Source organism: Diprion similis, chromosome 10 (assembly GCF_021155765.1).
Source record: "Diprion similis isolate iyDipSimi1 chromosome 10, iyDipSimi1.1, whole genome shotgun sequence".
Taxonomy (NCBI): Eukaryota; Metazoa; Arthropoda; class Insecta; order Hymenoptera; family Diprionidae; genus Diprion; species Diprion similis.
In genome coordinates, this window is record NC_060114.1 from 16438434 (window position 1) to 16466361 (window position 27928).

At 36.4% G+C, this 27928-nt stretch overlaps 1 protein-coding gene across 3 annotated transcripts; it reads left to right on the plus strand.

Annotated features, from left to right (window-relative positions):
• Window positions 1-993: 993 nt before the first annotated feature.
• LOC124411612 (inositol 1,4,5-trisphosphate receptor) lies at window positions 994-27853 on the plus strand. 3 transcript variants are annotated; one of them, XM_046890839.1, is made up of 47 exons: window positions 994-1401; window positions 3520-3710; window positions 7948-8018; window positions 8121-8236; window positions 8345-8431; window positions 8766-9029; window positions 9123-9353; window positions 9431-9569; window positions 10066-10277; window positions 10394-10720; window positions 10827-10973; window positions 11103-11404; window positions 11493-11607; window positions 11679-11860; window positions 11971-12126; window positions 12228-12378; window positions 12460-12607; window positions 13030-13062; window positions 13974-14313; window positions 14462-14627; window positions 14781-15545; window positions 15707-15822; window positions 15919-16054; window positions 16146-16403; window positions 17516-17605; window positions 18007-18127; window positions 18217-18359; window positions 18585-18775; window positions 18980-19091; window positions 19888-20004; window positions 22010-22127; window positions 22224-22456; window positions 22537-22672; window positions 22767-23056; window positions 23170-23679; window positions 23773-23922; window positions 24035-24227; window positions 24299-24421; window positions 24636-24808; window positions 24913-25077; window positions 25179-25359; window positions 25449-25541; window positions 25688-25848; window positions 25966-26131; window positions 26841-27001; window positions 27083-27244; window positions 27357-27853. In XM_046890839.1, exons 2-47 carry the CDS (start codon window positions 3613-3615, stop codon window positions 27432-27434), a joined length of 8427 nt encoding a protein of 2808 aa, XP_046746795.1. In that variant the 5' UTR covers window positions 994-1401; window positions 3520-3612; the 3' UTR covers window positions 27435-27853. The 3 variants fall into 3 exon arrangements, with proteins under 3 accessions (XP_046746795.1, XP_046746796.1, XP_046746797.1); XM_046890840.1 differs by having other exon boundaries at window positions 18588-18775; XM_046890841.1 differs by lacking the exons at window positions 17516-17605; window positions 19888-20004 and having other exon boundaries at window positions 18588-18775.
• Window positions 27854-27928: the final 75 nt, after the last annotated feature.

Genomic DNA, 27928 nt, shown 5'->3' on the forward strand with positions numbered 1-27928 from the left:
CCGCTATCACCGCACATCCCGTTGAATGCTTTACCCCGGACGTTGGGGAGGGAGAAAAAATTGATTATACAGGGATATTAATATAGATATAATGTAAATACGCGGGGATGTAGAAGAGATAGTGCTGCAGATATGTTTCAAAAATAGAACTACGGGGTTCGGTGATCGTACTCGTATATACATATATATATACATTTACGCATATGTGTATATTCAATTTGATTATCGAACGAAAATCGTGGATGCTTTGATTCGAATTTACCCTTCGACTGTGTTTCCATCTTTGCACAAACTGCAGAATACTGCAAATACTATTTAGGGTGGTCGCTTCTTTTTTAAAATTCGAGCGATTATCCGGTATCCATATTACTATCTGGTCCCTGCGTAAGTTCCCCTGACATACCATGTGTCGGATGTACTTATGTATGTATGAGTAACAGCGTAAGTGCGAGCCAAGTGCATACATACATTGACATGTAGGAGTGTGTAAGTATGTGCTGGATACGTATGTGGATGGATATGGAAAACGAGTTCGGTCAGTCAGTCGCTCCTCAGCCACCGGCGAGAGAACATCTGCAATGGGTGTGCGGGAATGCGTGTGAACGTGGTTGGTGTTTTTTTTCATGGAATTCGAGCAAGTGATCAGTGCGGCATTCGCATAGCTATACTACACCCATATCCGCTCACGCAAATAAATGTCGGTGTTTGAACACGTTGGATGAATCGAAGGTCGCCGTTAAGGTGCCGCATACCTAGAAAAGAAAGAAGAAAAACAAATAATAAAATATTAACGAGGCAATATTGTCGCACAGGCGTAGCCGACGACAACGACGTGGTGTAGAGTACGTGCTTTTTTGTATGTATATGCGCGTGTAACAACGCAGTGCGATTAGCTCGCCGATAATTTTGTTTCTTACTTCGCGATGCGTTGTTATTAAGAAATAAACGGGGAAATAAGAAACATTCTCTCCGTCCGTCGGCCCGATCAGTGAATCGATAGCGTGACTGTCTACGTTATACATACATGCATTCATTTCAGCCGGCTAGTATAGAAATTGATAAAAATCATTCCGGCTGACAGACTGTGCATGCATGAGAAATTAAAGGCGGTTTCTTTACAACCGTTTGCTATAAGGTGTCCCGGTTTCGTCAACCGCGTAATAAATAATTGTTACTATTATTTTATTGATGCTTTTGGAATTGACAGTACGGCGAGAAGAAACTAGGAAATACAAGATAAACTCCGCTCGTCCTGATTTAAAACCAAGTGATATTTTCGTGTACTTTTTTGTGCGCGAGTGTGTGCGTGTGTGTTTACTAAAAACTTGCGTTAAACCGCGACTAGTGTCAACGCGACAGACTTTCAGCTGTGAGGATCAGCTACGTCATCACGATCCCAAAGTAAGCAAACCGAACGCCAGCAGCCTAGCTGGGTATAAATTTAAATATACTATATCATAAAATAGATGTAGATACAAACGTTATGTGTTACGATCTAAGGACCCGACGAAGACAGATGGGACACCTAGTTTTCTTTTCTTTCATATTCTTCCCCAGCATCTTACAGACATGCATTATTCGCCTTTAGCCTCAGAGTCTGTCGCGAGTCTCAATTGTTTTGTGAAACCAAATAAAAGAAGATCGGCAAGACGCGAGGGAAAATGTAACTAGTCGCGGCACGTTTTGAATTATGAACGCTATAATTATTTTACGTGTTGCGTGCACGTTATTTCTCGCATTAGATCGACACCTGCTGATGTTTACTCGTAGCTATTATTTCTTGCTTTTTTTCTTTTTCATCCCGCGTTTTTTTTTTTACCGCGAAATAGTTATTCGAGCTTTCTTAGAAGATTTAAATTTGCATTCAATCGATTAGCTCAGTCAGTTGTTTTTGGCATGTGTTCAGCACGCATCGCGACTCGATTAGCGGCGAACGTTCTAAAGAACGTTTTGAAAAGTTACTAGAAAATCGAGAAACGGACGGGGAAAAGGAAAAGAAGGTCGAAAATGAGCGCAGATGATTTCACACGATTTCGAACCGGTTTTTTTTTTTTATACTTTCCGGTAGATTGCTGCCATGCTATTTATTTTATCCGTTGCGCGGAAATATTTGTGTATCCCGATCACTTATGCTTTAAGGTTATAAATCCTAGAATGTAGAAATTTTCGTTGAGTGTCTCGCGCATCGACGATACGCTTAACGATTATCGTACTGATTCATGCTGAGGAAAAACCATTATTTCACGATTTCGAAATTTTTTTTTTTTCGAAATTCAATAAACCGTAATCAAACAAAAGACACTCATACTTCCAAGCCTTATAGTTCCTTTAAAAGCATTTTAAAATCAAGAAAATAGTGACTTTTTCCCCAACGGTTCGTTACGATAACGTTACTAACTTCAACCTCGTTAACGATCGCTAATTGATTCGCTTGAGTAACGTTTTCAATGTGACCACGATTTCTCACTTATACGTATATAACCGCAGGCGTGTTGTTTTCTTTTCATATTTTATTTGTCGATGGTTTCACCTTTTTTCCCCACTGTCACTTGTCCTTCGTTATTATACCCTTGAATAGTTTCTATTTTATTTTTTTTTTCTCTTTTTTTTTTATTTATGTCTTTAGTTCTCCTACTCTTGTTTTCATATATTGTTTTTACTCCGATTATTATGCAGATGTGATGTCACGTATTGCTCAATATTTATCATGATATTGATCCCAATATGATATGCTTAGAATGAAAAGGTCGCATAGTCTTAAATACACAAAATAATGTTTACTTCTTCTTTATATCTTTCTGTTTGGCGATGACATTAAGGTGAACTGTGTTACGATTTCAAATTTCTCTATCTTTAGCCAAAAGAATTTTTCTGTTTCAATTATCACTGATATTTGTTCACAACTCACCTATACGAATAATTACCTTTTGCTCAAAGACTGAATTCTTTTTCATGCATATCGATGGAAAAAGAAAAACAAAAAAAAAAAAAAAATTGTCATAAATTACACGTTTATTCATTCTTAAAATGAAGCTAAGCAAATATTTTCAGTAATACTTTTTAACTGAGGAACGGAAGCTTTAAGGATTTTGATAACGTTGAAAAAAATTGAAACTTAAACGATGATCCAAATCCGTTTTCAATCCTGTAGCGAATTTTATGACAAGAGTCAAGAGTGTCTATAAGAATAAAGAGTATAAATTCTGGTCAATTGATGAGCTTGACTTCTTGTGTTTACATCCTGTTCAATTACGTCCAAGCTATTAATACCTGCAAGTTTGTAAATTTTTTTTTCTCTCATTCACATGATAAAAAAATATCATCAAATCAAAATTTCAAAACGAATCACACTTTCTTACCAGCGAATATTCAACTTTTGTTCGTTTAGTAAAAGACATAAAACAAAAACGAAAATATATATAAAAAAAAAAAAGAAATAATCGTAATCCTAAAAAAATGATTAAGTCCAGAACCGTAATATCTTTCCATATAACCGATACATTTTGAACGAACTTTCAGATGTTGGGAAAACTACGATATTAAGGAGCCAAAAGTCTCCTAGAATTTCATCAAGGAAGACCGGAGGTGCGAGACACCTTGAAAATAGCAGATATGGGGGAAATACTTGGCTCGGCAAGTTTCCTTCACAACGGAGACATCGTCAGCCTTTACGCGGAAGGAAATGTGTGCGGTTTTCTATCCACTCTTGGGTGAGATGAAATACTTTTTATCCTAATAATCTGCTCTTCATCTCTCGCCAATAATAGATTGATAGATTTGTTTATAACTGAAATCGAGACCCTCTCTTCTCATCTTCTATCTTCAAAACTTTTACTTAGGAATTGCTGTATTGTTACATTTACTCAAATTTTAGGGCAGGTTTTAGTCTTGAAACTTGTGATATTTATACCTTCTCATTGTTTTGCTACTGAAACTAAGTCTACTGAACAACATTGAGTATCACATTACTCTATTCTTCCAGACTTGCAGTTCCATTTTTTCAGTAGTAACGTCGTGTCGACTCTTTTCTAATTTTATTACAGCGGCTTCCGTTGTATGGTTCTCAACCTTTTCAATATTTTCAAATTTTTATATATTATTTTGTTCCCAATACATTCGTTGCAGAGACAATCTGGTTATATTCGAAATAAAAAAAAATACGCACAAACTTTTATATTCGTGGTTTAGAGTTCGATTGAACATTTTTTTTCCAACTATTATTTATTCTTCTAGAGAAGGAATGTTGCATTTCTTGTACGATTACATTTAATTGTACGCCACGTTTCTATTTACAAAGAAACTGGTACAAGTTTAATTACGTAAACATTATTTGCACAAGGAACTTGTAAGCTCTGCATTATTGTCCTCTTTTTAACTACACAACCGTCCAAGTCAATCATTTATGTTTACTTTTCTCTTTTTCTTGAATGTGTTAAAAGAGCTTGAAATATGATCTCGATATTGTTGAGAAGCCTTTAGAGGTACGAGCTATTATACAAGACACGAATGATTGTTGTGCAATGCACTCTGCAGTAACGCACACTCTTAATAATAATAATATCTCCAATTTACAGTATAAATTGAAGGGTGTATGTGTAATTTCAAGAAACGATTACATTCTGTTATGATTCCGCAGAAATTTCATAATATATCGTGTATAAATGTTATAGTTAACGATGGGAAGAAAAAAAGAAACTGCGGGAGAAAGTTAAAGAGCAATGAATAAATGAATGAAAAATTTTGTCTATAATACGTACTCGTTAGGTATATTATATATATATTATATCGCTAACCACACAGTTCTATCTACATCTTATCGGTATGTAAATATTAGTCTTAACGGATAAAAGAAAAACAACAAGAAGAAGAAGAAAATAGATAGATAATTTACGATTGAAAATTTTATTTCATGGATCTAAATTTCATATGGGGACGGAATGAATACGTGAATTTTTTTTTTATCGGCCCATTCATTATCCGCGGCGCAGTCAATTGTCTTCAAATGGTATATAAATTTGCACCAGTTTGGAAAAGAAAAATTTTTACATAATGTGGCAGAAACAAAAAAGTTTTCCTCCGTTATAAACACGTTGAGTTCATTTTGCTATTCGATTTTCCAATTCATATGATGAACTTTTAATTTTGCTTATATATATGGGGCATTCCATGCCAAATCGATCATGATCTGACCCAAGACCTCTAGGATATGATTCACAAATTTTTATATTCTTGTTCTAACTCTCGAAAAGCAGCAGAAAATTTTTCTAATGTTTTCGAGTGAATTTTTCTCACTTACGTTATCTTGCAAACTAACATGTGAGGTACGGACATAATTTAAATATTTGCAAAAATTGTTTAAAATCCTGGGTCTAGTATAAAAATTTTTTTTTATTATTTGTGCGAAAAGAAGCAACGTTACGTGTTTTTTAGAATAAAATTTATATATATTCGATGTGCACAACTTTTGGAGCTTTTGGTGAGAAAAAACCAACACAAAACATGTTCATATTTTGAAAACCACTTCAAAGTCACTAGAAAATTGCAAAACTAGCGACCCCCCCCCTCCCCCCCCCCCCCATATCTCAACGTTTCGTTACGTTGAAGTTACAAACTTCACCCTCATGAAAAATATACGTATTATACATCTAGATATACATATATATACGTAGATTTAAAAAAAAAAAAGGAAAATGTATGTCCTGCACTAAAATATATTGATCAGGATCTAAGAATATTTCCTATTGCTGTGTATGAATGGATAAATTTAGCCCATACTAAGACTATTTTTAGCGTATTTTCACGTCCGTATTTATACGACTGACAAACTCAATGGATGAATTTACGTATGCCTGCCGGCAGTTTATTCTTTTTTTTCTTTCTTCTTCTTCTTCGTTTTTTTTTTTTTTTTTTTTCATTATTTTATTCAAATTTTATCTTTTTTGCGGATATTTTACGTCACATGAATTTTTTTTAGTAACTTTTCGAATGAGAGTTTGAATTAAGAATGCTGAGGCAGCAAGAATTGTCGGAATTTTGTGAATTAAAATTCGTATATTATGTGTAACAAAACTGCAGTAAATGATTGGTTGGTTTCAAAAAGTTTTTTTTATTTTCTTTTTAAATTAAATTCGATTTAAAAACGTTGTGTTTGTGAGGTGTATTAAAAAATATATATATATATATATATATATATACAAATAGAAAATAAAAAAAAATCGGTGAAACGTTGTTTTATACAATAATTTCTGGAAGGTATGAAAAACCACGATTTCCGGTTAGAAAACGTAGAAATCTTTATGTAAATACATTATAACGTGTATATTGTGATTAATAATGATAAGTTTCTTACTTTGTTGCCAAGTTTTTCTTATCAAAGTGGGATAAAAATAAGGCAAACTCATATATAATTATTACCGCAATCCGTTTTAACGCGGATCACGCTTTCTTTATATGTGTACGAAAATTATAAATATCAAATAAGCTAGTTATAAACGACGAAGAATAAGTAAGAAAAAGAAAAAAGAAAAAAAAAAAAAAAAAAGAAAAGAACACCATGCGAGAAAAAATTTATAACTAAAAACTGAAGTTAACGATAAATTATGCAATAATTACAAATCAACACATCTCCGATTTTATAACCACCACGTTCATTGGCTATAATTTATGCCGCTTATTATATCGTTGCACACGTACACCAGTATAAGATACGACATGTATATCAAAAAGTAAACCTGCGACGACTAGACTAGACTAGTCGGAAGTATGTAAGTACAAGGTGGTTGTATCAATAAACTTGATAAGTGTTTGTTATTTAATTTTCACTATTTGCAGCTTGAATGTAAACCGTCTTTGTTTACGAAGAGCTGGAAAATGATTTTAGATAAGAAAAAAAAAAAAAAAAAAACAAAGCAAGAAATAAATGCTGCTCGCAAATTACAAAACTATTATCTCAATTAGTTTTTACTCAAAGTCTGAATATCGCCTGAATGAGACACTTTAGTTTTGATCATTTTTTTTCTTCTTTCATTTTCATTTATCTCCCTCGTCTTTGCAGATCTGTTAATTTCTTACGCAATATTCTTCTTGACATATCTTTGATTATTCCACAATCCTTGCAGATCACAATTCTGGATTATTTTCACGATTGAAGTTATTAGAGTATGAAAAAATCTATAGAATTAACATCCGTTCAAACGAAACTGCGTTGATCACAAAGGAAACTGACTGAAGGAAACTAAACTGCCGAAAGAAATTCAAACTGATCAAAAGGATGTTTAAGACGGAAGCTCGGTACTTCCTGCTCGGGTGTATTCTAGTTCCTTCTTTCTTCTTTGTTTAATCAATTTTTTTTCCTCCTTTTTCTGACGCTTTGGAACTCCGAGAAACTTGATCAAACTGTTAATATTAATATTGTAAGAATGAATACACGTGGTTCATAAATAAATGTGAACTTGTGAACTATTCCTATGATCTGTTAATTAAAGAGTGTAAAAGGTTGAAAGAACATTAAGCCTTATTGGCTAAATTTTTTATTAATTTCTTCCTTTTCCTTGAAAATTATATCACCAATTATTACTTATTGATTAGAAATTCACCGATTTGTATTACAAATCGTTTAATCTGGACATTCCGGGTATTAAAATCTTCAATGTATTTGCATTTTGAGTTGTTCCTTTTTATTGTTTAAACAAATCATCCAATGGCCTTGGAGTTTTGATTCGGTTGAATAACCGAGCAGCGCAATGAAAGGAAAATTATTTTATCTGTGGTGTAACGGTTGTATACTTTCTCCTTCAGGCTTACGCTATCAAAACCAAAGCGGTTAAATTTCAGAGTTGACATTTTTCTTTTTAGAAAATTTTCAGACTTACCATCGAATCTGAAATTTCGTATTTCTGTTATTTATGTCCTTATTAATATTTTTTTTTTGTCTTTTTTTTCATACAGCCTCGTAGACGACAGATGCGTCGTGTGTCCGGAGGCTGGGGATCTCACCAATCCTCCGAAAAAATTTAGAGGTAATTCAAAACATAATAACGTCTTGGAGCCATTAAATTTGTCGGTGAAATATCTAGAGAAGTAGATCGTTCGTAATTAATATTGTTCTTCCTTGATTACAGACTGCCTCTTTAAAATATGCCCCTCGAATCGTTATTCTGCTCAAAAACAGTTCTGGAATGCAGCTAAGCAGAGCAGTAGTTCCAGCACTGACGCTGTATTAATCAAGAGACTTCACGTAAGTAATTTAGCAAAATATTACAAAAAATAAAATAAAATAAAACTAAGAAGAAGAAACAGAAGTTAAACAAAATTCCAACGATATCAAACAATTATTTTTCAACAGCATGCAGCGGAGATCGAGAAAAAACAAAATGAAAGTGAACATAAGAAAGTTATGGGCTCGGTGGTCGCTTATGGTAACGTTATTCAGGTAATGCTAAAAATTTTTTCAAAAACTTTACTATTTTTCGAAATTTATGGTGTAATGTTCCTCAATTAACCCTTTAAGTCATAGCGGTAAGTATTCTTACCTCTAGGCATGTTCTGCATATTATTATAGCAAAGCAATACGCAGATGTAACGCATGTTCCGAACAATCAAATTATTCGCAGAGCAAAAATTCAGTTCTCTAGGTTTATCAAACCGCTATTAATTCTACGAGGCTTGAAGAGATTGGATAATACAAACGAATTTGTTGACCAACGAGTCGCAGCTGTGTCTGCGGTCAGTAGGGATCTAGTAAGAAGAAAAATGTATCCTTTCAGCTTCTGCATCTCAAGTCGAACAAATTCTTGACTGTGAATAAAAGGCTGCCAGCATTGCTGGAAAAGAACGCGATGCGGGTTTACTTGGACGCGAATGGAAACGAGGGCTCCTGGTTTTACATAACTCCGTTTTACAAGCTGAGGAGCGACGGAGACAGTGTTGTAGTCGGCGACAAAGTTATCATGGAGCCCGTCAATGCTGGGAGGCAAGGATTACACGTAGCCGCCAATTACGAACTCAGTGATAATCCAGGCTGCAAGGAGGTTCGTCACTTATTTGTGTAAATAAATATAGTAACACGCGAATAAGGGTTTGGTTTTCTTTTGGAATTCACTAATTTTACGCGTTTGGTTCAGGTGAATGTTGTCAACTCGTCAACTTCGTGGAAAATTCAACTTTTTATGGAACACCGTGAGAATCAGGACGAGATATTGAAGGGCGGCGATGTTGTGAGGCTCTTTCACGCCGAGCAAGAAAAATTTCTTACTATGGACGAGTACAAGAAGAAACAACACGTCTTTCTGAGAACCACGGGAAGGACTAGCGCTACCGCTGCCACCAGCAGCAAAGCTTTGTGGGAAATAGAGGCTAGTTTCGCAGCACCCTTAATCGTTCATACTTGTTTATGTGTGAATATTGAAGGGTGATTTTTCTTTCTCATCAGGTCGTTCAACACGATCCTTGCAGGGGTGGCGCAGGACACTGGAACTCGTTATTCAGGTTCAAGCATTTAGCTACCGGACAGTATCTTGCTGCCGAAGTGGACACGGATGAACCACGAGAAATGGCATCAGGCAAGCGTGGTAAGGCATGCGGAATGAAGACGGTGTATTCCGTCAGGTAGCACGAATTTTATCATCAGAAAAATCCTTGGACGAGATAGTATTGTAGAACGTTCGGAGCTTGCAAGAGAAAATTGCCTTTTCTAGCTAAGAGCAATGCCTTATTACCTATATCGCCGCTATCTCCTCTTCCGAAAGCTTGAAACATCTCGCATTCAATACACAGAGCGTATGACAGTAGATATAACTTGATCTTTTGCAAAATACTGTTGGTAATGTTGATTGTTTAGAAAGTTGCATGAAGTTTTATCATTACTTTTAATTACAATTTTGTGGTGAATTTGTTTGGAAATGTTTGATTGAACTTTCGTCTGTATGAAGTCTGCACAAAATGCTGCATTGAAGTTATCATCATCTATTTTCCCTCAGTGTACAGCTTGCCAATTTCGTCAATTAGGATAGAATTTGTAGATGTACGCAAGTTTAATTCTATGTTCTGTTTCTTCACATTCACTAGAACCAGGAGGGCAGATTTATCGGCTAGTATCTGTTCCGCACAGCAACGAAATCAGTTCGTTGTTCGAATTGGATCCAACCACTTTGACCCGGGGCGACAGTTTGGTGCCTCACTCGTCGTACGTTAGGCTGCATCACATATGTACGAACACTTGGGTCCATTCTACGAGTATACCGATTGACAAGGATGACGAGAAACCTGTGATGTCGAAGGTCAGACTAAGCGGTTTAAGGAGAGCTCAGAAAAGAAAAGAAAAATATTCTGAAAACACGTTGGAAACGGCGAAAGAAAATTATCGAGTTAATGGTTGTATTCTGGTTTTCATCAGGTTGGATGCGCGATAAACAAGGAAGACAAGGAAGCCTTTGCACTTAGATCTGTTACTCCCGTAGAAGTTCGTGACTTGGACTTTGCTAACGATGCTTGCAAGGTTTTGGCTGCAATGAGCGTTAAGCTGGAAAGAGGGACTATCTCACATAACGAGCGACGAGCTGTGACCAGTCTACTTCAAGACATAGTATATTTTATAGCTGAGCGAGAAAATGAACAGAACAAATCCGAGGCTTTGGAACTGATCGTCACAAACGCTGGACGAGACAGACAAAAACTCCTCAGAGAGCAGTACATTTTAGGACAACTGTTCAAGATTCTTCAAGTAAGTTAATCGCATGTTATAACGGTCATTTTGTTACATCGATGCTCGCGAGAATCTACGACTTTTTTACCAAAATCAAAATATACCTGTTTTATTTTCATTTCAGGCTCCCTTTCTCGAATCTGCTGCTGGGGAAGGACCATTTCTTAGAATAGAAGAGCTCAATGATCCCAGACACGCTCCGTATAAATATATGTTTCGATTATGTTATCGTATTCTAAGATTATCGCAGCAGGATTACAGGAAAAATCAGGTATAAATGAAATTACGGAAAACTTTGACACTTCATTAACAAATCTATGCGATAAAGATGAAAGAGTATTTTTTGCTCACGATTTGGTGATTAACTGTTACTGAAACACGATCTTGTTTTTAACACTAGGAATACATCGCCAAGCATTTTGCTTTCATGCAAAAGCAAATTGGTTACGACATACTCGCAGAGGATACGATAACTGCGCTGCTGCACAACAATCGAAAACTCCTCGAGAAGCACATAACGGCGGCAGAAATCGAAACGTTTGTTGGACTGGTTAGAAAGAATATGTACAACTGGGAATCGCGTTTTCTCGACTACTTATCTGATCTCTGTATATCTAACAAGAAGGCTATTGCCGTTACTCAGGAATTGATATGCAAGAGCGTTCTGAGTACCAAGAATCAAGATATACTCATCGATACTCGGTAAATCTATTTGATTGTTGTTCAGAAGTTGTGAAAATATTTTGTTTTCGTTCGTATAATATTTAATTCGTTAAATTTGTATACCTAGAATACGGAACATGCCTGTCGAAGTAGAAGTACCTTACGACAGAGATGACAACGAAGAGTCACAAATAACTATAATGGAAGAATTGGAAGTTTTGCTAGCTTGGAAAAACGGGGAGGTAAGTTTTCCCACGTTTCGTAAATCTACGCTAGACAATCACTCGTTATTTGAAAAAACTACTTTTTACAGAGATCCATGGAAACATCCCTTGTAGAATTGTCAAGGGATGCAAAAATGGGAAATGTCGAAGCTGCCGCTATATTAGACTACTACAGGCATCAGCTGAACTTGTTCAGCAACATGTGTCTAAACAGACAATACTTGGCTCTGAATAATCTGTCCCCTCATTTGGATATCGATTTGATTTTGAAGTACGTTTCTCCTATTACACATTTATTACTGACGTTGAGGAAAAACAATTATCCTTCAGTTCCTGACGCAGTTTACTACCTCTCCTCATGCGAAAACCTCATACTTTCAGATGCATGGCGGACGAGGCTGTCCCGTATCGATTGCGAGCTTCCTTTTGTCGGCTGATGTTGCATCTCCATGTCGACAGGGACCCTCAAGAGCCAGTGACACCGGTAAAATATGCTCGATTATGGTCAGAAATACCACCGAGAATGAGTATAAACGAGTAAGTCGTCTCTGACAAATTGTTTTATACAAAGCTAAAAATTCCATTGATTGTTGCGATTCGAAGTCTGAAAACATTTATACACCATCGTCAATTTGCAGCTACGATACAAACAAAACACCGGATCAGAACAAGGAAGCTGTTCGTGCGAAATTCAGCTCGACCATAATGTTCGTCGAAGATTATCTCTGCAACGTAGTTGCAAAGATGTGGTCCTTTGCCGATCAGGAACAAAATAGGCTGACATTTGAGGTGCTATTTTTGAAAAAAAATTCTAACGACCGAATGAGAAAATTTCAATATAACAAAAATATGATGCGAACGCTTTTTCAGGTTGTTAAATTGGCTCGAGATTTGATATACTTTGGATTCTACAGTTTCAGCGATTTGTTGAGATTGACAAAAACGTTGTTGAGTATTTTGGACTGTGTATCGGAGAACGATTTCAACGATGGAAAAATACCTACAGGTGAAATTCACTGTAAGTTTCGCTAATACCGCTTCACCTGCTTTAATAATGTTAAACTATTTTCTCAGACAAATTCTACAATATTTCTGTGCGACTATTGAAAGATTTTCAACGTGCCATTCAAATTGGATATTTGAAGTGATTTCAAATTCTTGCATTCGGTTTTTATTCAATTAATTCTCCAAGTTTGTCTTCGCCTGGTTTTTCACAATTGGAATATTTATCCGTCTGCATTTTCTCTTCATAATTCTATTTTTTAATCAAATTTGAAAACCTTCAATAATGTGGGTGTAGAAGATTGAAGTACACGTATTTCAGGAAGAGGCATGAATTGAAAAATGTTAGTTTCTACCACGCGTCTTACGTATCATCAAGATTCTGAATAGTTTAACAATATTTTCAACTAACCAGCTATCCTGTAACATTTCATACAGCTGATTGTGAGAATACGGAGTTGGCGGAAGAAGGTAAACCCACGACTAACGTATTTGTAGTTTATAGATTTTTGTAGAATTTGCTGGCTCCTAACGAGAGTAAAATACTCAAGATCAGTGCATCGAGGCCTAGAGTTTGCATTTGATTTCCTACATTATACTGTGCTTATTCAAACTTTCTATCTTTTAAACCCAGTAATTGCCTTCATGTCGTTGGTCATGAGTGATTCGACTCTAACACATTAATGCTTACATTTACAAAGTATTTTACGTTATTTTCAACATTGCTGTAAATAAAATTTTACGATGGCGAATTTTTTAATTGTATATCGAAATTGTTATGGAGAAGATACTAAACATCACTGTATAGACCATATTAGGCTTTCTACATCAAGAATTGAGCTGTGAAATTTTTTGTAAACTATTTTTATCAACCTAACTATTTTTTTTTCTGCCTCGTTTCATTATTATTTGCTATGGTAGTGGGAACAGATTTGTATTGCTTAGAATTAGGATAATTATATAATCGAATTTTCATGCTTTTAGTTTTAAAACAGTCTTTTCTACAAGCTTCGTTGGTAGGTATAATTGCTTTTTTTTTAATGGTTACATTTTCAGCTTTCATTTGTCTCTTTAAATATTAAGATTGATTTTTATCGCGTTTTTCTTTCATAATTTATCAGATTCTCAAAACTGCAATTAACAGTAATTCATTGAACCTGAATATTTGACTTCGATTTCGATTCTCATCAGCACCAGAAACTGAATTACCCAAAAGATTCATAAAAAAAAAACACAAGAACTTGAACACTTGACTGCTTTCAATTTGTGGTCTGATTCCTATTGAAGATTCTGTTGCAAATCAGTGTCGAAGCGAACGCTGATAATAATTACTTGTCGATTGCACAAATAAGTGAATAAATTAATTCAAATTTGCACCTCAGCTGAAGGAGGAGTTCTGCGATGCATCGGAGACATGGGGGCGGTGATGACCAGCCTGACTCTCGGTCCTGCCGGTCAGGTACTGACGGGAGCATCCTCGCCCCGTCCGAAACCAAGCATGAAGACAGAGTATCCGTTGGTTATGGATACGAAACTGAAGATAATCGAGATCCTGCAGTTCATTCTGGACGTCCGTTTGGATTATAGGATATCCTGTCTTCTCAGTATATTCAAGTGTGAATTTGACGAGACTGAGAAAACGTCAGCAGATTTGAGCATTCGTCAAAAAGAGATTAACTTGGAAACAATCGGTTCCCAAGCAGAGGGAATATTTGGCAGTAGGTGAGTTAAACTCCGTCCTTTCGCTCTTAATACCCATGCTTATAGCGCAGTAGAGCTATCGATGTGTCGCGTTTACTTTATCTTGGAAATATTTACCGCAATGTTTTTATTTTCATTCTGTCTTGTTCAAACGCCGACGCGCTTTTAGCGAGGAGTGCGCAGTACTGGATCTGGACGGTCAAGGCGGACGAACGTTTCTGCGAGTTTTGCTTCACTTAGCCATGCATGATTATCCGCCGCTAGTTTCCGGTGCTCTGCATCTGCTCTTCAGACACTTTAGTCAGCGACAAGAAGTCCTGCAGGCTTTCAAGCAGGTTCGATATTGGAAATTTCAATCTCCTTGAATGTAGCGGTATATGTTCGGTTATCGCCTTTTCTCAATATTTTGTCGCTAGACGAGGCAGGCACTTCAGTGCTATGAATTTTCTACCACAAATATTTTCAAGTATGTCAATTATCTCATCTAGGTCCAACTTTTGGTATCCGACAGTGACGTCGAGTCTTATAAACAGATTAAATCCGATCTGGACGTTCTACGACAGTCTGTAGAAAAGTCAGAGCTTTGGGTTTATAAGTCGAAAGCTACCGAGGAACATACTAGTAAAAAGAAAAAAAACAACAAAGACGAAGAAGAGGAAAGCGCCGCACCAAGGAAAGCTCCTCCACATTTATCCACAACTGATAAAAAGGGTTCCGCCATTGATCTAGATGTTGGACCGCCCTTACATCCCGAGCAAGCCGAAGAGTACAAAAAAATTCAACAAATATTGATCAGGATGAATAAATTGTGCATTCAAGCGCTTCCCGGGGGTCAGGTTAAAGCTAGGAAGCACGAGCAAAGACTTTTACGTAACGTCGGTGTGCATACTGTCGTTTTGGACCTGCTTCAGGTTCCTTTCGACTCTAAAGAAGACGTCAGAATGAACGAACTTATGCGCCTCGCTCACGATTTTCTTCAAAACTTTTGCCTGGCCAATCAGCAGAATCAAGCATTGCTCCATAAACAGCTTGACTTGTTCCTGAATCCCGGTATCAGGGAAGCGCAAACTGTTTGTAGTATATTCCAAGACAATTCAACGCTGTGCAATGAAGTGAATCCCAAGGTGATACAGCACTTTGTTCATTGCATTGAAACCCATGGAAGGCACGTACAATATCTGAAGTTTCTACAGACTATCGTCAAGGCTGAAAATCAATTTATAAGAAAGTGCCAGGAACTCGTTATGCAAGAGGTGAGTTTGAAAATGGAATCGGAAACATTTGGAGCGAGCCAACTGTGCGAACAATTGGCAGTACTTTTTCAGAAATTGGAATTCAAGTCTGCAAGCTGAAGAATTGGACCTAATTTACGGAGTTTCATGTCAGAATAAAAGATTTCTATGATTATTTTCAGCTGGTTCAAGCTGGCGAAGATGTCTTAGTTTTCTACAACGACAAAGCGTCGTTCAATCATTTTGTCGAAATGATGAGATCGGAAAGGCATCGCATGGACGAGAGTAGTCCACTTAGGTAAACGGATCAGAATCGAATATCGCTCAAAATGCTACCATCGGCACAACGACATGAAATAACTCTATCCTTTTTTACTGCTTGCCCACATTATAGGTATCATGTTGAATTAGTGAGACTCTTGGCTTGCTGTACAATGGGGAAAAATGTGAATACAGAAATTAAGTGCCACAGTTTACTTCCCCTCGACGATATAGTTGTTATGGTATCGCACCAGGACTGCATACCAGAGGTAAATAATACAACCGTAAAAAATTTATAACACTGCAAGAATACGGTCAAATTAAACAACGAAGTAACGAAATTTACGATCGTATTTGCAGGTGAAGGACGCTTACATAAACTTTTTGAACCACTGTTACATCGATACTGAGGTTGAAATGAAGGAAATCTACACCTCGAATCATATGTGGTCTCTTTTTGAAAAATCATTCATCGTTGACATGGGAGTCATTGCCGCAGCAACTCATGATCGACGTCATGCTGATATTGCGCTAGAGAATTATGTTACCACTGGTTTGATGAACGTAATTTCGACCTTCTTCAACAGCCCGTTTTCCGATCAGAGCACAACTGTGCAGGTATTGTGAAACTAATTCTTACATCGTCAGAAATGCTGATCGTCAACTTTTTGGGTTCTGAACTGAAGATGCGCTGCAGATATTTGAGATTTTAACTATTCGATGATCAGGCGATTTGAAAAAAAAAAAGATCGGTGTTATAGATTGGTTTGATTTTGAATCCCATATCTCTTGGTTAATCTCGTTTACCGATATTTTCGCTGTGTTGAAGTTTTGCTTTGTAAAACTTTGCGCGTTACGAAACGTTCTGTAAGCCGGATTTTTTGATTTGCTTGGTCATTGAAGGGTGAATCTCTGTTGGGTTCGGGATCGAGAATTTTATGAGACGGGTTGACATGATACGACATCGTATGCGATGTAGAAATGGCAAATTTGGTTTAATACTTTGCACAGCGAAAAAGCATGAGTTTTAAACAGCAAGTTTGGGGTAAGGGATTTTCTTCAGCTTACCTGCTTATTCCTGAAATTTTCAATTTTCTGTTATGTGTTTTGCTTTACAATCGAAGTTCCACGAGCCTGAGGTAATTCATTAGAATAATGCAAACGTTGATTTGAGCCTCACACGAAAAAATACTGAGAAAGTAGAATTACACAGCTTCTAGATAACGGATTAGAACAAAGGTAATGCGAAGTAAAACGCTAGTTTAAATGATGAATCTTAATCTTTACAATCACCTAATACGATACGATAAACTGGGTCTTTAGATAAAAAGATTTTGGATAAAAAGACTTGAAATTTGAAGAAAGAAATGAAAAATGGTGTATGAAAGAAAAATGATAAAACAATTTGCATGGTAGTTATAAAGGCACCTGATATTATTAATCGAACACACGTCAGATTAACTGTAAAGTAACTTTACTTCTTTTTGACAAAAAAACTGATCACACGATTCTGACATAAACAAAAAACTTTGACGACTGCGGTGTAAGTAGTACAGTAATAGCGTAGTCGGACGTGTGTTTGGTTCGCTGGTTGCACTAGCGGCATGTTGTGTGTTTTTGGCATGCGTCAACCGCCCATCTGCGGCTCATCAAATTCTGCGGGTTTGCCGATGTCGTTTGGGTGCCGTGTCCCTGGTTTCTGTTTGGTGGCGGGTTCGTTATCGTAATAGAAACACCTCAAGGAGGCCAGACTTTTTTGGAGTTTAACGGAGTGCGATACGAACAGTGATAATAACGTTGACGATTACGTGAGTAACATGGTTAGCATGATATTTTTTAAGTACCGGCTTTACTCCATCTTGTTCATCCTCATGTATGAATTACTTATTTCTAAACATTTTGCCAGAGCATAAATTTTTTCACCAAATTAGCAAGATCCTATGTAAATGAAATCCGTTTAAAAAAATTTTACGTACTTACTCTAACTTGGAAAGTTTTATAAATGTTTGAAAAAAATTTTCAGCAAATGCATTAGACTACTTGTATCGATTCATTTGTTATGCCTTGCCAGATGATGGATGACTTGTAACCCATCTTTGAAAATTGTAAAATACTAATCACACTGAACGTCATTCAAAAGTCAAAGTTTTGTTTTTATCATTATACTTCGTCTCATAAATTTTTCCACTTTATACAACACAGAATGTTTTCTTCTCGACAGACACGCCAGCCGATATTCATACAGTTGTTACACGCCGCGTTGAAAGTATATCAGTGCTCTTGGCTTAATTCTGGTCAACGATTCAACGTTGAAAATTGCATAAGAATCTTGTCGGATGTTGGTAAGGCTGTTTGAATTAATTGAAATAGAAAACTCTCGTATAAAAAAACTTTTTTGAGCATATTTGAGCCCTTGTTTTCATCCTGACAGCCAAAGGCAGAGGGATCGCCATACCGACAGACCTCGAAGGTCAGGTCGCGTCAATATTCAACAAGGCAGCGATGCTGAGTAGACAAACTAGCAAGTGGCTTCAGGCTGCGAAGCAACCGAAGATCGAACGAAGTCAAAGCCAGGTAATAATTCTTCACAGTATCCTAACGACCTTTGTTTCACGATCTCAGCAAATATCTCTTTGTGAAATTTGGCGATTGAATTGTCTAAACCCGATCGATAAAAAAAGATCGATTTATTTTTTCTTTCAACCTCAAGCCCTCCTAAAAACATTCTTTCTTTCATTCTTTTTACAACTATTCTCTCAAGTGATTCTACTGACCCAACGACTGTTAAAATTTTTTAAGCAGTGGATGAGGCTTGACCGTACCATCATCGAGGGACTCCAAGACATAGTCTCTCTTCTCGAAGAACAGTTGAAGCCTCTTGTTCAATCGGAATTGTCATTGCTGGTCGATATACTGTATCGACCCGAGTTACTGTTTCCAGCTTCTACAGAGGCCAGGAAACGGTGCGAAAACGGCGGGTTTATACGACGGTAAGTGCACATATTAGTTTTGTGAATAAATTTCCAAATACAGGAGCTTTAAAATCACCCCGTACAGGACCGCATATCATTGAACAGGTGACATAATTTGTATGTTTGAGAGTTTTCATGTTTAGCCAATCCAATTTGTAAGTTACATGGTTTTTTTGCTGAAATGATATATTTTATTTTAAACTTGTCATTGATATATTTTAGATTAATAAAACACACCGAAAAATTACTCGAAGAGAAGGAAGAGAAACTTTGTGTCAAAGTCTTGCGGACGTTGCGTGAAATGATGGCTATCGACACGGAGTACGGAGAGAAGGTCAGTTATAGGCGATCACAGTAGCATGATATTCGATTTAGGAATTCATTGTTCATACTGAATATCAGTTCACGATAATACGACGAGGAGGTGTTTGTCTCTTTTATTGAAAAAATTTGTGTCTGTATATATTTGTTTACGTCGGGGTGTTCCTTGATAGGGTTACCTTCAAATTAAAAAAAAAAATCCCTGAAAGCTCGAGCTCTCAACGTCAATTCTAAGATAGTCCGCTTTGCGATTAAAGAATCTTATGGAAATAACATGGGAAAAACTATTTTCGCTCTTTGAAAAAAGTGGACTATTTTAGCGTCGATTTTTAGGGAACAATTTTCTTTAAAAATTTGAAAGCGTTTAAGCCCCTGGATGGAAGGAGAAATAATTAAAAAATATCCCATGTAAGAACCACTCTAATATCTACATAATTAGCTTGATTAGCTTTTGATATATTTATTTTTATTTTTTTTAATCAAAATTAAAGAGACAAACAATTCTAATGTCGCTGCACACTAGTTTAATCTGTCGGCAATTAGAGACGGTTAAAGCTGCTTGCTTGAACAAAACAAATTGTTAATAATAATAATACTATCATTAATATTGATAGCGATAAGTTTTGAGTTGATTCATGATGTTGAGTTGCTAAGAAAAGAAAAAAACGAGAAAAAAAAAAAAAAACTGACATCAAATCGATATCACATCTTCAAAAAAAAATCTTTGGATTCTATCCTCGGTGAGTATAAGCTGCTATGGGCTAGTAGAATAGATCTGTAGGTAAGGTGTACGTTTTCATGCTGCAAAGGAGGATGTGGAAATTCCTGAAGGTCTTCTCCTTGTGGCCGATACGGAAACGGAGTCCAACGTTGAAAACCAATCCAATGATCAATCCAACAACCGTCATATGACCCAGCAAGAGCGGGTAAAACATAGAAAGTTTGACAAAAGTTATGCCTTTTTTGTAAGCGCAATCGTAACTAAACGCGAGACAATTTATTATTCAATCAATTATTCATGAGCATCCCAAAAGTTATTAAATTAATTCACCGTCAAATGTGAGAAAATCTCCTTGGAAAGTTACAAGTGTTTTGATTTTATTTTTGTATTTCAATAATATGACGTACTTTGTCACTCAGTAAGATATTATACAACTGAAATGATAAAACGTCTGTATTTTCATGACTATTATAGTATTTCAAGAATGGAAAGATACTTGAGTTAGCTTCTTGAAAGATATTTTTTGTTCGGAAAAGGCCGCCTCTAAGGAGAAAAAAAGTCGTTTTTGAATAATGGACTACACGAGCGTTTAGCATATTTTTAAAAACATTCTGCCGTTAAGAATTCTTAAGAAAATATTATTCATATTTTTGCCTCTTTTGGTTTTGTATTGTTTTTCTTGGTAGTTACGATTGCCAGAAAAGACTAACTTGAGAGTTCTACCTTTTAGCTACGGTGTTCGATGTTCCTTTGAATTACTCCTTTGAGATTAAATTGCGAAGTCCCTCGGTACTTCACTGACGTATGAATTCTATCTAATGGGTCGTAGAACACGATCACGAACTTCGAAAAGTTTTCCTAAGAAAAAAGTAAATTAAAATAATCTATTGCAATTGATGATGTCTGTTGACGAGTATCTCTGACCATTAATTTAGTGGCTGCAAGATGAGATTTATTTCAAAACTGTGTATATTGTTTACATTAGGAAAGCTTGGAGAAGAGAGAAAATAAGCGCAGCATGTAACGCAACCTATAAAAATGCATGACTTCATGGTACCGCATGTCTCATTTATATTCATCTGTCAATTGTCTGAGCCGTATGGAATCCTACTTTAGAGATAAATTATTTTACCAGTTATATACAACCGATAGAAAGATTTATGATACCCAAATGTTTAAATTTAATTTTTCCACCTCGATCAAACATGACTTACGATAAATCTGTTTGATGTTCAAAGAGGTGAAATTATATTTGCTCGATAAAAAACTCACGATATTGAAGCCTTCCTTTGATCGTATCGACAAGAACCTTTCGAACAGCTCTTCGAATGATTTACGATAAGAAATGCCAGCCATGTGTTGAAAAAAAATCCAAATGCATAATTGCTACGTGACTAAGTATAAAATGTGAATAAGTTTGCCTACTAATTGTTTTATAGATACATATCAATGCAAATGTTATACTCGATGTACCAATACGTCAGCATATTGTTCATTGTTTGTAAATAATCCAACGATTCCATTCAAATTCCATGTTAAATGTCGCATTGTTAGATAAAAGTTAGAAAATTGATTTTTACCCCAGATAATTCATTGAGGAATCTGCTTCATCTATACGTGATAGAGACCAATGTCCTAGTAAGAATAATCTTTAAGATCATTGGGTTTCAACCTCTGTTTGCATTTGTGAAAATAAAATTTGTCTAAAGAATATTCTTGTCTGTTGGAGTTGATATTTTCAAGAATAACGTTCACCATAATAAAAGTAAAAAATTTATCGAGCATTTGCTTACCTTTTTCTTTAAATTTGATCAGTGCGTAAATTTCTTAAGCAAAGATCTAATCGATAGATAAGTTACACGACTACTTTCAATATAGTACACGGATAAGTTATTGGACTAAGTTTACTTTTGCATTCGAATATCTTTCATTGCGCACAATCACTGTAAATAGTAAATATACCTTTATTCACTCTTTTCAGACCACATAACAAGTTTAATTAACGCAATGCTTTGTAAATTCAGAATCCTGCATTATAAAGAATTATTAAAAGATTAATAACTCTTGCGCCTAGCAACTTATCTACTAGATAAACTTTCCTATTGTACATACACTATTGATTATCTGGTATTGGTACATCTTTTAACAAATCCCTTGTTTACTCGCACATCACCTTCTCTTTCAAATTACAATCAATTTATTTTTCACAGGGTGATATGTTGAGGCATAATCTCCTGATACGTTATTTCGGCAAAACTTTTGTTCAAAAGCCAGAAACCGTTGAGATCGGTGTCCCTTGCACAACAGCAGTCACCCACGGACCTGGAGGTATGAAACTATTTTGCTTAATCTATCTTTAGAGAATGAAAAAAATCGATATTTCTTTGGAAAGGGCTTTAAATTTATCCGAAACTATTGTTGCAGCGAAAGTATTACTTCGTGCTGGGAGAACTCTTCACGAAGTACAAAGCCATTTGGATAGAGAAGGGGCATCCGATTTGGTAGTGGAATTGGTCATCAAAAGCGTACATTCACAGAGTATTTTTGCAGAGGCTGTGGAATTGGGGATTGCTTTATTGGAAGGTGGAAATCCAATTATTCAAAAAAGCATGTTCACAAAATTGATGGGTGGAGATCTTAGTCAGGCCTTTTTCAAGGTACCGTTTAAGTTTTGGCAAGGAATTCAATGTCTGCATTCTTTCTTAAACAGCTAAAACGTGATTATAATATCTCTCAGGTTTTCTTCGACAAAATGAAAGAATCCCAACAGGAAATCAAGTCTACTGTGACTGTGAACACTTCGGACATCGCTGCGAAAGCCCACGAGGATAAGGAACAGAGCAAGGAGATGGAAAAGATATCAAGAAAACGTGGTACGGGTGAAGGGACTTGATCTCGATCGCATAGAAGATACGAAAATCGTCAAATAAACTTAAATGTTGTGGAAGTTAAACATTCTTATTGCAGGGAAACAAAATGGTATCGTACTGACGGACGAACAACGCGAAGAATTGAATCAGGCAGCAGCCTCTACAGATCAGGCTTACGCGAGTGTTAGGAACTTGGCATCGTCGGCCGACGATGCTGTGCAAAATTTGATTCCTGGCTCTGTCGTGGAAGATATGCTTGAGAGGCACAAAAGCGGTAGCAGCAACAACGAGAGGGACGAGGGTCAACTTAGCGCCAAAGTATTGGTGATGCAACCTATACTCAGGTTTCTTCAACTGCTCTGTGAAAATCATAACAGAGAACTGCAGGTGTGCGATCCATTTTCTGCTTCTATTTTTAGCGGGACTGGACTGTGACTTAATCGATCATGATCTAGTGGTGTTTACAATGGCATAATGCATCAGGTTTAATCGCGTTTCAGAATCTCCTTCGCCATCAAAATAACAAGACCAATTACAACCTGGTATCCGAGACTCTGATGTTTCTCGACTGCATATGCGGTTCAACTACGGGTGGTCTTGGACTTCTTGGTCTGTACATAAACGAGCAAAATGTCGCTCTGATAAATCAGACCCTCGAAACTTTGACGGAATATTGTCAAGGGCCGTGTCACGACAATCAGAACTGCATAGCGACGCATGAGTCGAATGGTTTGGACATAATAACCGCGTTGATTTTGAACGACATTAATCCTTTGGGAAAGACTCGGATGGATTTGGTTCTGGAGTTGAAAAATAACGCTAGTAAATTGCTGCTTGCTATTATGGAAAGCAGAGGAGACAGCGAGAATGCCGAAAGAATATTGTATAACATGAATCCGAGGCAGCTTGTTGACGTCGCTTGTAGGGCTTTTCATCAGGAATCCTTGGACGTTGATGACGATGCCGACGACTCGTCTACAGACGGGGAAGACGCTGTTTCTCCCAAAGAAGTATGAAACAAATTTATTGAGAAATTTAATCTCAATCAGACTGAATTTTTATACGTTCTTTTAACTATTAATCGTATAATTTTTGCTTCGCAGGTTGGACACAACATTTACATACTTTGTCATCAATTGGCACAGCACAATAAAGAATTGTCGACTATGTTGAAGCCCTCTGAGCACACTAATGCCGATCCAAAAACCAACAGGGCGCTGCAATATTACGCTACTCACACCGCTCAAATTGAGGTGAGTGAAAATTCCTAGAATCAATCAGATATTTTCAGAAAAATGTCATGCTTGACCGAATTTCTTTCCATCGCTGAATCGCTAAAAAAAAATACGTTTTCTTTTTCAACAGATCGTTAGACAAGACAGAACTTTAGAACAAATAGTCTTCCCAATACCAGAAATTTGCGAGCTCATAACCATGGACACAAAACTGAGAGTATTGAGCACCTCCGAACTTGATGATCAAGGTTCTAAAGTATCGGATTTTTTCGAAAGAACCGAAGATATGTTCAACGAAATGAAATGGCAAAAGAAACTCAGAGGTTTGTCTGCAGTTTTTGACTCACGTTTTATCATCTTTTTTCTATCATAATCAATTCCTCGTTATTTTCAGGACAACCAATGCTTTTTTGGGTAAGCAGTTATATGTCGTTGTGGAGTAACATACTGTTCAACTGTGCTGTCTTTATCAATGTAATTGTGGCACTTTTTTATCCATTTGTCGACTCCGTACCTGGTAAGTGAGGATTAATTTACATCAGACAATAATTATACGCATGTCTCGTGTTCTTTATTAGAAACTCCGTTGTACGTATGTAAGCTGCTTAGTTTCTTTTTTTTTACCCACAGCAACTGCTGTATTTGATTGTCTTCCAGATTACCTGTGAATTTTTTTTTTTATCTCAGATTTAATTTCATTTCCGAGACACAAAATATTATTTACGTTTTAGAGCTGAGTGCACATTTGTCGGGGCTCATTTGGACGGTGATGTTATCCTTTGCGGTTATCGTCGTTACTCTGCCAAGAGAGTCAGTAATTTGGACATTTGTTGCCGCGACGATATTTCGTTTAATATATTCTGTAGGACCTGAGCCGACATTATGGTTGTTAGGATTCTTAACTGTGAGTAGAATGACTCTCTTGTACATTTAGAGGATTAAATAGCATTGTATTCTGTAAATCACCTATTCAAATAACATGATGCCATTACGTTATCCCATTTCCAGGTTCTTCTGAAAATAATACATTTAATAAGCATAATAGGAAATCAAGGAACTCTCAGCAAGAGCATAGACCAGATAGTAACGAATGGCGAGCTACTTTATCATTTGTCGTATCTGATTTTCTGTGTTCTTGGTATCGCCATGCATCCCTTCTTCTTCTCAGTTTTGGTAAGACATTATCTGGCGTCGGAAAATTTTCATCTACACGTCCATATGGTCGTGGTTATTTTGTACATTCAACTGTTTATCATGCAAATTTTTCTAAACAGCTATTTGATGTTGTGTATCGTGAAGAAACATTGCTCAATGTAATCAAGTCGGTTACGCGAAACGGACGGTCTATCATTCTAACTGCAGTTCTAGCTTTGATACTTGTTTACATGTTCTCAATCATTGGCTACATGTTTTTCAAGGACGACTTTTTGGTCAGCATTGACGAAGAGATTATTTGTAAGTTATTATCAACTGGATTTTGAACCCGCCAAACCTTCACCATCGGGCTTGGTGAATATCTGCAACTGATTTTTATCCGGTTTCAGCTGCATCTAACGAAGATATTTCTGGAACGTGCAAATCAAATGACACCAAAGACTGTGTAGCGACGGAAACAGTCTCTCGTTACACAGAAGAAGGTGCGTCAGTTGATATTTAAAAAAAAAAAAAACTAATTCATTGGTGCAAATTTCATTTCTTATGTACATATAACACTTTAAACAGCATCCTGATTCTTTCTGAAATCTGGTTTAATGTTACTTATAAGCTGTGTACTGATCGACAGGAAATAACGAAGTGTCTAGGAAGGTAGAAGTTGTTAATGTAGGCGGAGAGGCAAAGGAACGAGCCTGTGATTCTCTGTTGATGTGCATCGTGACGACTCTAAATCAAGGTTTAAGGAATGGCGGGGGTATAGGAGATATATTGAGAGCTCCGTCAAGCGCGGTGAGAGTCAAATGTCTGTTAGTCAGATTTGTTTTACCGTGAGGATAAATTGTGCATGCAGGTACTGAAGAAATAAACAACTTTTGTATGGTTTTATTTACTTTTATATATTTTTAGGAAGCTTTATTCGTTCCGAGAGTTGTGTACGATCTTCTCTTCTTCTTCATCGTAATTATTATCGTACTGAATTTAATATTTGGTGTGATCATCGATACTTTTGCCGATCTTAGATCGGAGAAACAGCAAAAAGAACTGATACTCAAAAGCACGTGCTTCATTTGTGGTACGTACCCTAGCAAATTGCGTCGAAAAGCAATTAGTGATCTCACGATTACTTCGGTAATGGGTAAATAATCAAACAACAAAACAATATTGGCTTCATGCTTAGATGCTCAAAAAATTATTGCAACGCTTCCAACTTAATTTTTTATTACAATCATACAGTGCTCTAGCATTGGAGCATGTTATTTTTGATTACATCTCTAAATAAAATTTTACAGTTAACGCGTCTTTTCTCTTTATCGTCGAAAACATTTTTTTTCCCACGATTTTTGCACGATTCAATTTTTCATGAGTTTTTCGCATACATACGTTGTTTTACTTACCAGGAGAATACAAATATAGTAGCATGAGTAATCGAAGATTGCTTTCAAAGTCGATTAAGCTTCGAATTATTTTGATTACTCTAATTATAAATTTAGAATTCTGCTTTCAAACACTAGAGGAATAACTGCCAAATATTCTTTTGGATTGTTTACAATTACAGGTATCAAACGGTTCAACTAGGCTACATTTTTCAATTCAAATCAGAGGTTTCCTAGAAAAATTTCTATTCCATCTAAATAGAGCATTTTTTTGTCCAGAGCAATTAATACCCAGAAACTATCAGACGTTGACTGATTAAATGGCGTGGCTGCACCGTTCGATATCGTTCTGCAATGGCTTTGATTGTTTTTGTGATCAACGGAATGAAAAAATTCTCGATTTTGTAGGATTGAACAGATCGGCCTTTGACAACAAGACCGTTTCATTTGAGGAACACGTAAAGCACGAGCACAACATGTGGCATTACCTTTATTTCATAGTATTGGTGAAAGTGAAAGACCCGACGGAGTTTACAGGTCCTGAATCGTACGTGTACGCGATGGTCAAGGTAATAGTTCATAGAGCTTTCAAAAGTACATTTATATATGCCCGTTATTTCGATGTATGTAAGCTCTATGCACTTTCACAGGATCGTAATCTTGAATGGTTTCCACGACTGAGAGCCAAGTCTCTGGCCGCTGATGAAGGGGAAGGTGAACAAGTAGAGCTCAGAAGTTTACAGTCTCAACTTGAGTCGACTCAACATTTGGTCAAATGTTTATCTCAGCAACTAACTGAGCTTCGTGATCAAGTAACGTGTTCAAATCTAATCGATAAATTCCCAATTCTAGAGACTTATAAGAATTCTGTTATTTCATTGTTGCTTCGAAATACTTCTAATATTGTACGTTCTCTCAATTTAGATGACCGAACAACGAAAGCAGAGGCAACGCCAGGGCTTGTTGAATTCATCTGCAATATTGCACAGCATGCCCATGTAAACGTCTGAGCAATATGTTTAATAAAGACTGTGAAATCGCGATAACATCAACAGAAGGATGAAATTGGAAGAAAAAAAATACAGAAAAGTTGAAAGAAAATTATATCAACCGAATCGCGAACGGCTGGTATAAACGGAATTAAAAACGGTTTCTGTTCCTAATCAGTGGAAGCATTTCTTTACTATTATTACTTTCCGATGGGTCGCTGGAACCTTATTTTTATTACCTGTTGCATTTGAAATTTATAGAATTTTAGCGTTGGCATAATCTCTAGAAGGATCATAATTTCTTATTACATAAGTTCGTAGTATACGAATGCATGATACTCTTGCAGAATTGCCTCTTGATCGGATAGTTTCCAAACTCAAATATGCCTGTAAAAAACGATTTACATATTCGAAAACTACGATATTTTTATTGAATCGCTGAGGTCAATGGAAATTAAAAGAAATTCAGTATAATTCATCAATCACGCACGTGTTGTTCTACAATCA

Coding starts and splice junctions, on each gene's coding strand:
- LOC124411612 (XM_046890839.1), top strand. CDS start 3,613: ATGGGGGAAATACTTGGCTCGGCAAGTTTCCTTCACAACGGAGACATC. Junction 18,128..18,216: donor AAGAATCTTGTCGGATGTTG/GTAAGGCTGTTT, acceptor TCATCCTGACAG/CCAAAGGCAGAGGGATCGCC. Junction 26,132..26,840: donor AAGCACGTGCTTCATTTGTG/GTACGTACCCTA, acceptor TCGATTTTGTAG/GATTGAACAGATCGGCCTTT.